Source organism: Ursus americanus, chromosome 14, assembly GCF_024610735.1.
Source record: "Ursus americanus isolate L20-20 chromosome 14, mUrsAme1.1.p, whole genome shotgun sequence".
Taxonomy (NCBI): domain Eukaryota; kingdom Metazoa; phylum Chordata; class Mammalia; order Carnivora; family Ursidae; genus Ursus; species Ursus americanus.
In genome coordinates, this window is record NC_142140.1 from 37519333 (window position 1) to 37534565 (window position 15233).

Below are 15233 nucleotides of genomic sequence, written 5' to 3' on the forward strand. Positions count from 1 at the left end.
ACAAAGCTAGGGTTAATACTCATTGCTTTAGAGTAGTGTTTCTCAAACTTTGTGAAACGTAATAACACGTTTTTACATGCAACCCATTACATATATGTATGAAAAAGAAGTTTCTTGAACATTGTTTACTCTTTGTGCAGTGCATTCTGATATTTTCTATTTCGTTTCCTTTTTATATTTTCTGTTTCACTTTTTATTTGAGAGGTAACCACCTCTCAAGTCACTAAATTGATTCTATTACTTCTGGCCACTATTTTAAAAAGTTTCTGATTTGTACTCTCAGAGGTAGTCATAGAGCTTTAAATTTTATTTTTGTTTACAATTATTTGTGAAGTTTTCTTCATTATGTTACTAGAACTGAGTAATTTAATATTGTTTGTGTACTAGGTTTTTCATATTGTTAAGTTTGTTAGTATATGCTCTTAATCCAGTCAGATCAGTTCCTTTAGGGGCTTCTTTTTCTTTTTCTTTTTTTTTTTAAGATTTTATTTGTTTATTTGACAGAGACAGCCAGCGAGAGAGGGAACACAAGCAGGGGGAGTGGGAGAGGGAGAAGCAGGCTCCTAGTGGAGGAGCCTGATGTGGGGCTCGATCCCAGAACGCTGGGATCACGCCCTGAGCCGAAGGCAGACGCTTAACGACTGCACCACCCAGGCGCCCCTTATTTTTCGAGTATTGCTTTAACATTTTTCTCTTTGAGTTTGTCTTAAATTATTGGAGGTGAGAAGGATAAAATCAGAACGAAGTCTCAAAGTATAATCTCTAAGTCAACATTTCCCAGATTTTAACTCTGCAACATTAAGATTCCTCTAAAATGTTAATAGGTGCTTTATGAAAAAAGTATCTATGGAGTCATTTAGGTGGATGCCTACCATTTATTGAGTGCCAGTTAGCATTTGTTTTGTATCATATATTAATCCTTACAGTATTTGCTAAGCATTTGTTTTGTATCATATATTAATCCTTACAGTATTTGCGAGAGGTAGGAAGAAAACCATGTATATACGGCTTTTCAGAGGCAGAGAGAAAAAAATGGTTTCAAGAGAGATTAGATCTATCTGATTGACCAGCCAGGATAACTTGGCAGCTTTCCTGTAGCATGCACATACGAATTCCGGGTAAACTGTAATAAACTCTTAGAAATCCCTACGTGCCAGAAATGAAGAGGTAACTGTAACAACAAAGTGGTAATCGAGGACAGGAGACAAAACCTTGGTTGAAGAGTTGGAACTGGGACCTTGACCCCTGCATAAAACTGGTATTCCCAAAGGACCTCCACTGAAACAGTGCAAAAGAGAAATACCTGTTTACTGCCGTGGGGAGATGACAGGTTTCTCAGTTTCTGACCCCACGCTAAGGGGTAGGGGTGGATAAATCTCTGAGAAACTCTGGGCATGACCTTTTTTGGTTCATGTTTGAAATTTCTACCATATGATTAGGAACCCCAAAGTCAAAAAATTAACAACAGAATAATTTGTGATATTCCTTGAGTGTCTGGCAAAAGCAAATGTAAAATCACTGTGGGGCGAAGCTCTCGTAATCCAGGCTACCAGGGGTTCTCATAGAAAAAGCAATTTCCAGGTGAAGTGAGTTCACAAAAACATTACAAAACACGCTAGGAAATAATTCTCCATGATTAGGATTTAACAATTACAATAAAGAGGAGAATTAAAAAACATATCTGAAAGATATTAAAAAGAAAGTATCTTTTAAATGATTGGATGTATTTCCTTTTTGGATTTTTCATCACTTGTGTATAGAAATGCAACTGATTTTGTATGCTGTAACTTTTTGCTGAATTCATTTATTAGCTCTAGCATTGTGTGTGGAATCTTAAAGGGTTTTCTACATATAAGATCATGTCATCTGTGAACAGAGATGATTTTATTTCTTCTTTTCCAACATTGATGCCTTTAATTTCTTTTTCTTGGCCAATTCTGGCCAGAACTTACAGTACTGTGTTCAATAGAAGTGGTGAAAGCAGACATCTTTGTCTTGTTCTTAGTCTTGGGGGAAAAAGCTTGTCAGTCTTTGTTGAGTATGATGTTGGGTGTGGGTGGGTTTTTCACACCTGGCTTTTATGATACTAAGAAGTTGCCTTCTATTCCTAATTTATTAAGTATTTTTTAATGACAATGTTGATTTTTGGCAGATCCCTATTTTTTTGGTATCAGTTGAGATGGTCAGGTGGTTTTCTATTCACAGTAATTTCACACTAATTTTATTAGTTTGGTGTGCTGCATTGATTTTTGTATGTTGAACCATACTTCCATTCCTGGATAAATCCATTGGTCATGGTGTATAATCCTCTTACTATGCTGCTGAATTCAGTTTGCTGGTATTTTATTGAGGTTTTTTGCATCAGTATTCATAGGGAATATTGATCTGTAGTTTTCTTGTAGTGTTTTGGTATCAGGATAATGTTGGCCTCATAGAATGAGTTTGAAATGTTCACTTACTAATTTTTTGGAAGAGTTTGAGAAAGACTGGTATTAATTCTTCTTTAAATGTTTGGTGTAGAATTCACCAGTGAATCCATTTGGTCCTGAGTTTTTCTGTTTTGGGAGGTTTTTGATGACTGATTCAATCTCCTTACTACTTATAGGTCTATTCAACTTTTCTGTTTCTTTATGAACCAGTTATGGTAGGTTGTGTTTCTAGGAATTTGTTCATTTTATAATTTTATCTAAATTATTCATTTTTTTGGTCTACAATAGTTTCTAGTGTTTTATAATCTTTTTTATTTCTGAAAAATTGATAGTAATGTTCCCTGTTTTAGTCTTTCTTTGGGGGAGGTCTAGTTAAAGGTTTGTCAGTGTTTTTGATCTTTTCAAAGAAACAACTTTTGGTTTCATTTTCTTTTTTTTCTTCTTTGTTTTCCTTCTATTTGCTGTTTTATTTGTCTCCCCTCTAATCTTTATTATTTCCTTACTTCTAGCTTTGGGTTTTGTTTGCTCTTTTTCTAGTTGCTTAAAATATACAGTTAGGTTATTAGGAGTTTGAGAGCCTTCTTTTTTAATTGTATGTGTTTGCAGCTATAAATTGCTCTCTTACACTGCTTTCACTCCATGGCATAACTTTTGGTATGTTGTGTTTTTGTTTTCATTCATCTCAAGGAATTTTCTAATTTCTGTGTGATTTCTTCTTTGACCCCTTGGTTGTTTAAAAGTATGTTAATTTCCACATATGAATTGTCCATTTTCCCTTGCGTTGTTGATTTCTCATTTCATTCCATTGTGATTGGAGAAAATTCTTTTTTTTTTTTTTTTTTAAGGTCTTTTATTTATTTGAGAGAGAGCACAAGTGGGGTGAGGGGCAGAGGGAGAAGCAGGCTCTCTGCTGAGCAGGGAGCCCAATGTGGGGTTCGATCCTGGGACTCTGCGATCATGACTTTAGCCGAAGGTAGACGTCCAACTGACTGAGCTACCCAGGCGCCCTGAGAAAATTCTTTATACGAGTTTATTCTTTTTTATTTTATTAACCATGGTGTTGCCTAACATGGTCTGTCCTGGAAAATGTTCCATGTGTACTTAAGAATGTATATTCTGGTCTTGTTGGGTGGAGTCTATTAGGTCTAATTGGTTTATAGCGTTCAACTCTTCTGTTTCTGTACTGATGTGTTTGGTTGTTCCATCCGTTACTGAAAGTGGAGGTACAGAGTTTCTGTTTGGGATAATAAGTTCTGGAAGTATAGTGGTGATGGTTATGCAACATTGTGAATGTACTTAATCCCACTGAATTGTACACTTAAGAATGGTTTAATAAGGTTCAAAATTATTGGATGTAAAAGAAAGACTTTTTTTAAAATTTATTTTTTTTAATTATTATCGTTTTTTTATTATGTTCGTCACCATACAGTTCATCATTAGTTTTTCATGTAGTGTTCCATGATTCATTGTTTGCGTATAACACCCAGTGCTCCATGCAATATGTGCCCTTCTTAATACCCATCACTGGGGTAGCCTATCGCCCCACCCCCCTAAAACCCTCAGTTTGTTTCCCAGAGTCCATAGTCTATCATGGTTTGTCTCCCCTTCTGTTTTCCCCCCCTTCATCTTTCCCTTCCTTCTACTAACGTCCTCCCTGCTATTCCTTATGTTTCACAAATAAGTGAAACTATATGATAATTGTCTTTCTCTGCTTGACTTATTTCACTTAGCATAATCTCCTCCGGTTCCATCCATGTTGCTGCAAATGGGTAATCATCCTTTCTGATGGCTGAATAATATTCCATTGTATGTATGGACCACATCTTCTTTATCCATTCGTCTGTTGAAGGACATCTTTGCTCCTTCGACAGTTTGGCTATTGTGGACATTGCTGCTATGAACATTGGGGTGCATATGGCCCTTCTTTTCACTACATCTGTATCTTTGGGATAAATAACCAGTAGTGCAATTGCTGGATTATAGGGTAGCTCTATGAACTTTTTTTTTTTTTTTTAAGATTTTATTTATTTGAGAGAGAGAGAGCACTAGAGAGAAAGAGCAAGCACAAGTAGGGGGCAAAGGGAGAGAGAGAAGCAGGCTCCCTGCTGAGTAGGCTCCATCCCAGGACCCTGAGATCATGACCTTAGCCGAAGGCAGACGCTTACCCAGCTGAGCCACCCAGGCGCCCCAAGAATCAGAACTCTTAAGAAAAGTCCAAGACTATGGGGGAAAATGGACATCTGGGAAAGGAACCAGAGAACTACTGGATATAAAAATTAGTTACTGAATTTAAAAACTTAGTAGATGAGTTAGAGTTAACCTTGTAGATGAGTTAGATACAGCTAAAAACAGAATTAGTGAACTGGAAGATCTGATAGGATAACCAATAATAAAGCCCCTAGAAATAAAAGCTGAAGAATAGGAAAGAAGTTGTTATTTAAGAGATTAGAATTAGAAAGTTCAAAGTGTATTTAAAAGGAGTTTTAGGAGAAGAGAATAGAAAGAAAAGGGAAAGGCGATGCTCAGGGAGATGAGGCTAGGATTTTACAGATTAATGAAAGACATGACCACTCAAGATTCAGGAAGCCCAAAAGAAATACCAAAGACAGAGGAGATCTTAAAAGCAACCAGAGTAGAAGATTCCTACAAATAATCAAACAGAGCAAACTCTGCCATAGCAGCAGTAGAGGCCAGGTAATAGCAGAAAATGTCTTCAGAGTACTTCTGTTAACTTAGAAGTATTGACTAAGTAAACAAAAGGGGGAACAAAAATTCTGGGTAGCATATAGATAGGGGCTCATTGGAGTTAGTATTTTAAGATTCTTATACTGTTTGGAAAGAGGGGAATAAAAGGCAATTAAAATAATATATTTTCATGTCAAGTATTTTAAAACAAATTTCTCAAAATGTATTTTTTAGAGTGTTAATTTTTTGAGAAGAGGTTAAAATGTTTAGAAATATATGGGATAATGACTCCATGACCCTAGAGGAGAGTTTAAGATACAAAATACACAAAATTTAAAAAGAAAATATTGTTAAGTCTGATTACATAAAAATTAAGAACTTGTGTTTATCATAAAACCTGGTAAAAGATGTGTATTTCATAGAAGTGGAAACCTGAATGGTCAGCAGGTATGAAAAATATGCCTAACCTTATTAATTCATGAGGAAATTCAAATTAAATGCAATGCCCTTTTTTTTTTAAAGAGAGTGCATGCGTGGGGGTGGGAGTGAGGGGTGGATAGGGGGAGAGAGTGAGGGGGAGAGAGAATCTTAAGCACGCTCCATCGTGTTGAGCCTCGATCTCATGACCCTAAGATTGTGGCCTGAGCTGGAATCAAGAGTCGGACACTTAATCGACTGAGCCACGCGCCCCTGCAATGCTATTTCCAGACTACAAAAAATAAAAAGTGTGACAGTGGCCAAGTTTTGGCAAAGATGTAGAAAAAAGAACTGTTCACCATTGGTGGAAATGTGAATTGTTGCAGTCACCTTGGAAAATAGCCTAGCATCCTCTGGTAAAGTTGAGCATGCACATATCCTGTGATTTAGCAGTTCTGATCCTAAATGTCTACCCTAGGGACATGCTTGCACAGAAATAGTTGTAGTTGCTTAAACCAACAAAATAGCAGCAAAATATGGAGGCAAAGAACATCTAGAGGTACACTGTCTGGGATCAGACCCCAGCTCTGCCACTCACATTACTTAACCTTATTGTAACTCAGTTTTCTCTTCTGCAAATAGTTACCCAATCATATAGGGTTGATATGAGAATTTAATAAGTTGTTACGTCTAAAGTCTATCTTATGTTAAATGCTATTTGTGACAGTTACATGTAACTATAGGTGAAGGTAAAAAACATAATGTTGAGTAATAAGTTGCAGAAAATACTTATGGTACCATGCAGTTTATACAACTTCAACCATGTAACATTTAATAAAAGTTTAACAAGAAAATTGTTAAAATTAAGTAACTGTAGGTACCCTTTGAGGGGAGAGGATACAGGTGGTACAAGGAGGAACACATGGAAGGTCTCTATCAAGTTCAGTGGTAGATCATGGGTGATTTTCATTTTCTTTGACTAGACTCTACATGTTTGTATTATTTCATAATAACTAATTAAAAATAATTTTGGGATATGTGGAGTCAAGTACTTTTTGATGGATGATTTCTCATTAATAATGTTAATTGTGCATTGTGAACTTCAAAGAAGGACATAGAATTTTTAGTGCTCCCCACTTGGTTATTGAACATTTTGGGTCTTAAACATCTAAAGTAGGACTATATTATGTGGTTATTGGTCTTTAGCTCGAATTTTAATGGCTAAATAGGAATCTTTTTCACAGATGCACAGCTATTTTAACTAAACCACTTGAACACTTACTTTACTTGCATTTTTTAATCTTATGAGCAACACTGAAATATTAAATTTTTTTTCACAAGACTGAAATCTTATATCTTTAGTTATGAAAATGGTCTTTGCTGAATTGTACTATTTCATTTCCTTTACTATAGGAGGGAATTGTTGAGAATCTTTTCAAATGGGCCCGAGAGGCTGATCAGCCATTGAGGACATATTCTACTGGACTGTTAGGAGGTGCTATGGAGAATCAAGATATTGCTGCCAACTATAGGGATGAGAATTCACAGCTGGTAAGGACTATGTTAGAATTACTCTCTGCGTAAGATGGGAGAGTATTCACAAGTTCTTGCTTCCTGAACTCAAATAGGTACCTTTACTGGATTGTAGCTGTAATTTTGATATTTCAAGATTTTGCAAGTTTTGATTTTACTTTTTTTAACTTGAAAATAGTCATTTTTCATCTTGTCAAGGATCACGATAGTTTATACTAGGTAAAGAATAGTACCATTCCCGGGGCGCCTGGGTAGCGCAGTCGTTAAAGCGTCTGCCTTCGGCTCAGGGCGTGATCCCGGCGTACCGGGATCGAGTCCCACATCGGGCTCCTCCGCTATGAGCCTGCTTCTTCCTCTCCCACTCCCCCTGCTGTGTTCCCTCTCTCGCTGGCTGTCTCTCTGTTAAATAAATAAATAAAATCTTTAAAAAAAAAAAAAAAAAAAAAAAAGAATAGTACCATTCCCTTTCTTTTCCCAGCATTTGGACTATGAAAATTTTCAGACATATAGCAAAATAGAATTTTACAGGGAACAGCTATATACATACCACTTAAATTGTTTATGAATGTTTTATTATACCTATTGTATACCCACCCATCCATCCATCCATCCATCCACCTTTCCTTCTATTCATCCACCATTCCTTTTTTTTTAATGTAGTTCAAAGTAAATTGAAGATAACTTTTTTTTTTTAAGATTTTATTTTTATTTATTGGACAGAGAGAGACACAGCGAGAGAGGGAACATCAGCAGGGGGAGTGGGAGAGGGAGAGGGAGAAGCAAGCAGGCTTTCCCGCTGAGCAGGGAGCCCGATGCGGGGCTCGATCCTAGGACCCTGGGATCATGACCTGAGCTGAAGGCAGATGCTTAACGACTGTGCCACCCAGGCACCCCTCCTTTTTTTTAAACTAAGCATAATACCACATTTTAGTTTTGGGTCAAAAAATAAGTACTTAAAAGAAAAAAATGAAAAAGTGGTGAACTTGAAAAATAGATTATGTAATTATGTAGGTGGCAGTATCTAACAATATAATTTACAACAGGTACAAGTTTGAGAAACCTTCATGTTTTCTTTTCTTTTTAAAGTCAGGTTTATTGGGGTATAATTTACATAGAGTAAAATTCACTCTTTTTTTTTTCCCCTCCTTAATGTCCATCACCCAGTTACCCCATCCCCCACCTCTTTCCTTTCTAGGAAACTTCAGTTTGGTTCTTATGATTGAGAGTCTCTTATGGTTTGTCTCCCTCTCTGATTTCATCTTGTTTTATTTTTTCCTCTCTTCCCCTATGATCATCTGTCTTGTTTCTTAAATTCCACATACTTCATGTTTTATTTTCAAAGACACTTTTGAAAAATCATGGATATGTCTGGTGTCTGCCTTTTCAGGAGTGATGGTCCAGCCTAGCTTGATCCAAATAGATCAGTTGTGAATGATGTGTGATGTGCAAATGTGGTTTGGGTTTTCTGGGACATTTTGTGAGGAATGAGACTTTTAGCTGTTGCTTATTTCATCAAGCTGTAGGAATTAGATCAAAATATTGATCAAATCGTTACCATTTCCAGATATTGAGATAACTGCATGAGGATTTAGTTCTCCTTAAATGGAAATAAGTTTTATTAAGAATCATTTAAATTAAGATGCAGAAGAAATGAAGCCTTTTATTTCAATATCTGTTGATAGGTGGCAATAGTACTTCGAAGATTGAGGGAGCTACAGCTTCAGGAAGTGGCTTTGCGGCAAGAAAACAAGCGTCCCAGCCCACGAAAGCTCTCCTCTGAACCTCTTTTGCCTCTGGATGAAGAAGCTGTGGATATGGACTATGGCGACATGGCTGTAGATGTAGTGGATGGCGAACAAGAGGAAGCCTCTGGCGACATGGAGATCTCCTTTCATCTTGATTCAGGCCACAAGACCAGTAGTAGAGTGAACTCAGCAGCCAAACCTGAAGAAGGAGGATTGAGGAAAAACAAGGCAGCAAAACAGGGTGACAGAGAGAATTTTAGGAAAGCCAAGCAGAAGTTAGGTTTCTCAGCGTCTGATCCAGATCGCATGTTTGTTGAGCTGTCTAATAGCAGCTGGTCAGAAATGTCACCTTGGGTGATTGGCACCAATTATACCCTTTATCCTATGACTCCTGCTATTGAGCAGCGACTTATTCTCCAATATTTGACCCCTCTAGGAGAATATCAGGAGGTAAGTTTATTGGAAAGAATACTGTTCAATAGTTTGGGACTGTTGTGTTTATTTCTGAGATATTTTATGGTAGCATTTTATACTTTGATGTGCTTTACTGTAATACAGAAAAGTTTTTGCCCTAGACTGGTGAAGTCTTACGCCACTGGTAAAATCTTAGGTCACTTCTGATGCAGGTCTATTTGATAAAAGAGCGTTTGTGTGTTTATGAAGGAGTGGGGGAGAGGTACCACATTTTTAAAAATCTGTCCTCATGATGGAATAGGAAATATGTGAAAATAAAACCAGTGTTAAGATTTATTTTTGTTTTCATTTCAGTTGCTTCCCATATTCATGCAACTCGGATCACGGGAACTGATGATGTTCTATATTGACCTGAAACAGACTAATGATGTCCTGCTTACATTTGAGGCCCTTAAGGTAAAATTCTTTTTTTTTGTTTAAGATTTTATTTTTATATACTCTCTACAACTCAATGTGGGCCTTTGAACCACAGCCCTGAGGTCAAGAGTCACATGCTCCACTGACTGAGCTAGCCAGGTGCCCCACTTAGGGTAAAATTCTTAAAAATATTACGTACTGACTGATTTATTGACATGGATGTATCCATGTGTTTCCGTATGTAGCATCTCTGGGTTTTTATTGCTCAGGGCATTTCTATTGCCAGATTTGTCAAAATAGTAACAAATGAAAATTTCTGCTTTAGATAGAAAAGATGAGGCTTACTAAGTGGTTTCACAGAAATTCAGCAGTCAGTCCTAGGGGATTGAATATTAATGTAGAACCTGGATCTAAATGTGGGAGTGGCCTCAGTTATTGTTGAATAGGAATGGAAAATTGTGTGTAGTACCTTATATCATACTACTTTTTACATATTCCCCCTGTGAGCCAACACAACTTTTTCTGAATTCTTAATTATATATATACACTGTGTGATGTTAGATTATCTAGAGGGAACAAAATATAAATCAGAAAATGAGTAAAGAAATAGAGGCAGACCCCAATTCAGTAGAGGTGAATGATTTCCTAGGTTGCAGAGGCACTAAATATGGGAGGGCAGGCTAGTCTAGCCCACTATGATAGTAAAGGTAATCTGAATAGAGAGAGAGAAGTTGCATGAATAACACTGCGGCTGTCATACAGTTCTACCAAGCAGGTAACTTCATGAACAGAGTACCTTTCTGTGCTGTTTACAGTATTAAGATAAATAAATCAAGTCTCTATCTTTTAGATATTATAGATGTTGTGAAAAAAGTGTGGGGTACAAAGAAAGGGGTGGTTTCTTCTTCCTGAGAAATGTTTCCAGAAAACACCTCTGAAAAAGAAGTGATGTTCCCTCTGGCTCTTTAATAAAGTTACAACTATAAGGGGAAAAAAAAAAGCTACAGCTTTATTCTTGATATTCCAGAGCTGTGCTGTCCAATAGAAGTTTTAGTAATGATGGAAGTTTTCTGTGTCTCTGCTGTTCAGTACAGTGGCTACTGGCTGTATGAGCACTTAAAATGTAGCTAGTGCCAATTGAGGCCTTTAATTTTTATCTTAATTTTAATTTAATTAGCCACATGTGGCCAGTGACTACTGCACTGGACAGCACAGTTCCAGAGTATTCTGAAATGAGATAGAAATGAGGAAAATTGCCTTTCAGATCCCCAAAATTTTAAATTTGGAGGTTGGTCAGATATACACTAGAGTAATATGTATTCTGTGGGTGGATACAACATGTGTGTGTGTGTGTAAATTCATTATACTTTGAACAATGAAATGAAGCTGCAGGTCGGAATTCTCTCCAGTCCAAAGGTTTTGCTTTCCAGTGCAGCATCCTGTCCTGAGTAGGATATAGCGGAAGAAAGGATTTGGACAGTTGTTATTTCTATATGAGGAATTATCATGGGTGTCATTAGTCAGCTGTTTCCATGCAGAGTTCTGTAAAGGATTAAAGAAAATGAAATAAGGGTGAACAGGGAAAAATCACAAAAGAGTCTTTCTAATGAGGAAATAATAATGTAGATGGGGCACCTGGGTGGGTCAGTCGGTTGAGCATCTGACTCTCAGTTTCGACTCAGGTCGTGATCTCAGGGTTGTGAGATTGAGCCTTGTGTCCGTTCTGCGCTTGGTGTGGAGTCTGTTTGAGATTCTTCCCCCCTCGCCCTGCTCCTCCCCTTATTTGGGCTCTCTCTTTCTTTTTCTCAAATAAATAAATAAGTATATAAAATCTTTTAAAAATGTAGAAAGATGTATACTTCTTTATTCAGAAGACTCAGTTGCATAGGAAGAGGGACAGTTATTGAAGTTAGTAGAAACAAAATGGATTAAAATAGTAATTTGAAGAACCCACCCTTATATGGAGATAAAACATAAGGAGAGAAAATAGAATCTTTGCTTACACTAATTAAGTGATATAGGTTATAGGCTTTGTATTGGTAAAGGTTGAGCCTGCTTACTCTGTTTTCCCACGGACCTATTCTGGCAGTGTAACTGCCACTTTATGGTAGTGACATGTGAAAAACTACACGCAGTGGCCTAAGGGTTGTACGGGAACCAGATGTAGTTTAGCTGTCTTGGGGGATGGACATGTGTAACACACAAAAAGAGTAAAGAGGGAAGGCATTTGAATTATGTATAAGGATTAGTCTGAATATGGGTGTTGAGAGAACTTCTGAAGAAGATACATGCCTGTTGTTTTTGCCATTGACCTTGGCAAGATTTGTATCAAATTCTGTACTTGCCAGTCTGTGTTCTCTATACTTTGTGCTTTTGTCACCACCCAGAAGACACCTTGGTAGGAGAAACAGGAGGGGGAGCTCTAGTTCTTCTGAGGCCCTGTCCACATTCGTCTGGGTTCAAGAGTCATCAGGTAGCCTGCTTCCTGCATTGTACTTCCTGCCTTTAAAATTGCCGAGAAGATCAGGGCCATCCAGAAGATCAGGTCCACCCGGAGAGGCTAGTGGGAATTGAACAGGAAGTTAACAAAGCTTTAAAGATAACAAACTTTTTTTTTTTTTAAAGATTTATGTATTTGAAAGAGAGAGTGAGAGCGACTGAGAGCGTGAGCAGGGGGAGGGGCAAGAGAGGGAGAGAAGCAGACTCCCTGCTGAGCAGGGAGCGAGACTTGGGGCTTAATCCCACGAGAGCCTGAGATCACAACCAGAGCCGAAATCAAGAGTCGACCCTTAACTTACTGAGCCATCCGGGTGTCCCTAAAGATAACAGACTTTTAAAGGTCAATTTAAGGTGCCTTCTGATAAATTTCAAAAATGTAGTAGTTTTGGTAATTTGCTGAAGATGGCATTTGGAGTTACATATATTTGGGGTCAGTATAAAAGAAGGCAAAGTTTGTCATTATATTAGATGATGAGTCAGTGACTGAGCCAAAACTAGAACAAGAGCTGATTATGTTTAAAAGGATTAAAACAGAAAGGTTAAAAATCCTTTAGGGAAGCTATGTAATAATAAAGTGATAATGGAATTATGTTATTATTTATAGCAGTATTTTTCATTTCTTGTTTTTCACCTTTATGAAAACCTTTGGTATTAGAAGGGAATGTTAAGAAATCGTAAGAGTTTTTTGGGTTTCCCTTAAGCATAGTGGTTTTACTTCTGTTTTGAGGGAGTGGTTGTCACTTCAGAGGATTCCTTTTATTTAGCTTGATTTAATGTTTTGTGAAGAGGTTTTGTGATTATTCTAGATTGTTGCACAGTAACATGTGTCCTCTTTGCTTAGCACCTTGCATCTCTCCTGCTCCATAACAAGTTTGCCACAGAATTTGTTGCACATGGTGGAGTACAGAAATTACTGGAAATTCCTCGTCCTTCTATGGCTGCAACTGGTGTATCCATGTGCTTGTATTACCTGTCCTACAACCAGGATGCCATGGAAAGAGTAAGTCCAGTCCATTTAGGGTATGGGAATGGAACTGGATGGGGAGACACTCTAGCATATTCACAGAATGACTTTTGGGTAAGAAAAAATGAGTAGTTGGAGTAAATTTTATTTTACTTCAATTTTTTAAAAGATTTATCCATTTATATTAGTGTGTGTGAGGGGGAGGAGGGGTAGAGGGAAAGGGAGAGAGAATACTCAAGCAGACTCCCTGCTGAGCTTGGAGCCCACTGCAGGGCTTGATTCCAGGACCCTGAGATCATGACCTAAGCTGAAACCAAGAGTTGGACGCTTAACAGACTGAGCCACCCAGGCACACCTTGGAGTAAATTTTAATGAAAGAAGCAAAGAGCATGAATATATGACCTTTAGAAAGCTTTCTAAAATGTAAAATTGTTTACAAAAGGTCATTTTTTCCCGTTTTTTTACTCTATGAATAAAAACGAGCAAGATGGATTGAGGTCGAGGGGCTTTATTTAGTTTTTGCCATTTCTGTTGAATTAGTATTAGTTTTTGGGCTCTTTCCAAGTGTCCCTCATGAAGTTACATTTTGCATTTTGAGTCAGTCTGTTATAAAAACAGTAGATGAGGCTTTGTGTGTGTTAACAAATTATGGTGCAGATGATAAAATAATTCCAGTTGTTCTCGGGGCTCCAGAGGTTCCCCATTTGGTTCTTCTTTTTTTCCAGTTAAGACTTTTTTATTTAGTGATTAAAAAAAAATTATGAGTTACATTTGAAAAATAATGGGTCCCTAGACACACCTAGGGAAGCTCTTACTTTTGTACTTCGAATATTTTTCTAATATTCCATGTGGTGTGGCTTTTCTGCTGGAATGAAGTTGGTAAAGTTTTCTTGGGCTATGTCTTGGTTCATCTTTGCATATTTATTAATAAGGTAATGTTTCAGTTTTAATTTTTTCCCCCTTGAGAGCAACATTATGCAAAGATCTGTAGTCTTTTGAGAATAGTAACCTAATCTGTGGGTGTATATACAAAATTAATTAGGGCTAAGGTAAAAAGTAAACCTGGGCAATGTTTTAGAATTCATTGATCTATAAGAGACATCAAAATTGTGTGAATTGAATCAGTGAGTGTTGGATAACGATCTTGTAGACTTTAGTACCAGAAGGCTCACTTTTGTTACTCTGCGAAGTCCCTTATCTCTCTGAGCTTCTTTCTCATATATATATATTTTAAAGATTTTATTTATTTGAGAGAGGCAGAGAGAGAACAAGCAGGGGGACGGGCAGAGGGAGAGAAAGAAGCAGGCTCTCCGCTGAGCAGGGAGCCCAACATGGGGCTGAGTCCTAGGATGTGGGATCATGACCTGAGCTGAAGGCAGACGCTTAACTGACTGAGCCACCCAGGCGCCCCTCTTTCTCATCTTTAAGGGGGGGATCCTAATACCTATGGAACCAAGCACTGAGACATTCAAGGATGTAAATATTTGCAAAATTTGGCACTCAATAAATATAGCTCAGGTTTAAGTATGTATCTAAATTTAGGTTTTCAGGTTTGGAATAGATTGTTACTGTATTTCATTTGTTAAAACTTAAGCTTTAAACTCAGAATGACTGGATCAGTAATGATCATTGCATTCTGCCACGATATCTAGCCACACTGGTGAATTTTTCATGCCTTTTGGAAGGTTCCTTTGCCTGAAATTTTTAAAAATTATTTTTTGCAGGTTTGTATGCATCCTCACAATGTTCTGTCTGATGTGGTGAACTATACGCTGTGGTTAATGGAATGTTCTCATGCCTCAGGATGCTGCCATGCTACCATGTTTTTCTCAATTTGCTTCTCCTTCCGGGCTGTGTTGGAGCTCTTTGACCGCTATGATGGTCTTCGTCGTCTGGTGAATTTGGTGAGGTTCCCAATGGCTTCTCTTTGTGAGGACTAGGCGTCCCGCTTCTCTTTGCTGCCTTTCAGTAGTTTTGGAGGGAGGAAGCTTTTTCTTTTTCTTTTAAAGATTTCATTTTTAAGTAATTTCTATACCCAGTGTGGGGCTTGATCATACGCTCCACCAACTGAGCCAGCCAGGTACCCTGAGAGGAAGGTTTTGACTGGAGGAATTTTGCTGTCATTCTTTG

The 15233-nt window shown here is 37.6% G+C and overlaps 1 protein-coding gene across 2 annotated transcripts in view; it reads left to right on the plus strand.

The window, feature by feature from the left end:
- The window catches only part of DCAF1 (DDB1 and CUL4 associated factor 1), a 72597-nt gene that overhangs the window by 19968 nt on the left and 37396 nt on the right, over nt 1–15233 (plus strand). For both annotated transcript variants that reach the window (XM_045807236.2, XM_087867017.1), the window contains 5 exons: nt 6945–7082; nt 8747–9259; nt 9578–9679; nt 12981–13139; nt 14828–15007. In XM_045807236.2, the coding sequence (XP_045663192.1) occupies nt 6945–7082; nt 8747–9259; nt 9578–9679; nt 12981–13139; nt 14828–15007 (1092 nt within the window). The remainder of the gene's footprint in view (nt 1–6944; nt 7083–8746; nt 9260–9577; nt 9680–12980; nt 13140–14827; nt 15008–15233) is intronic.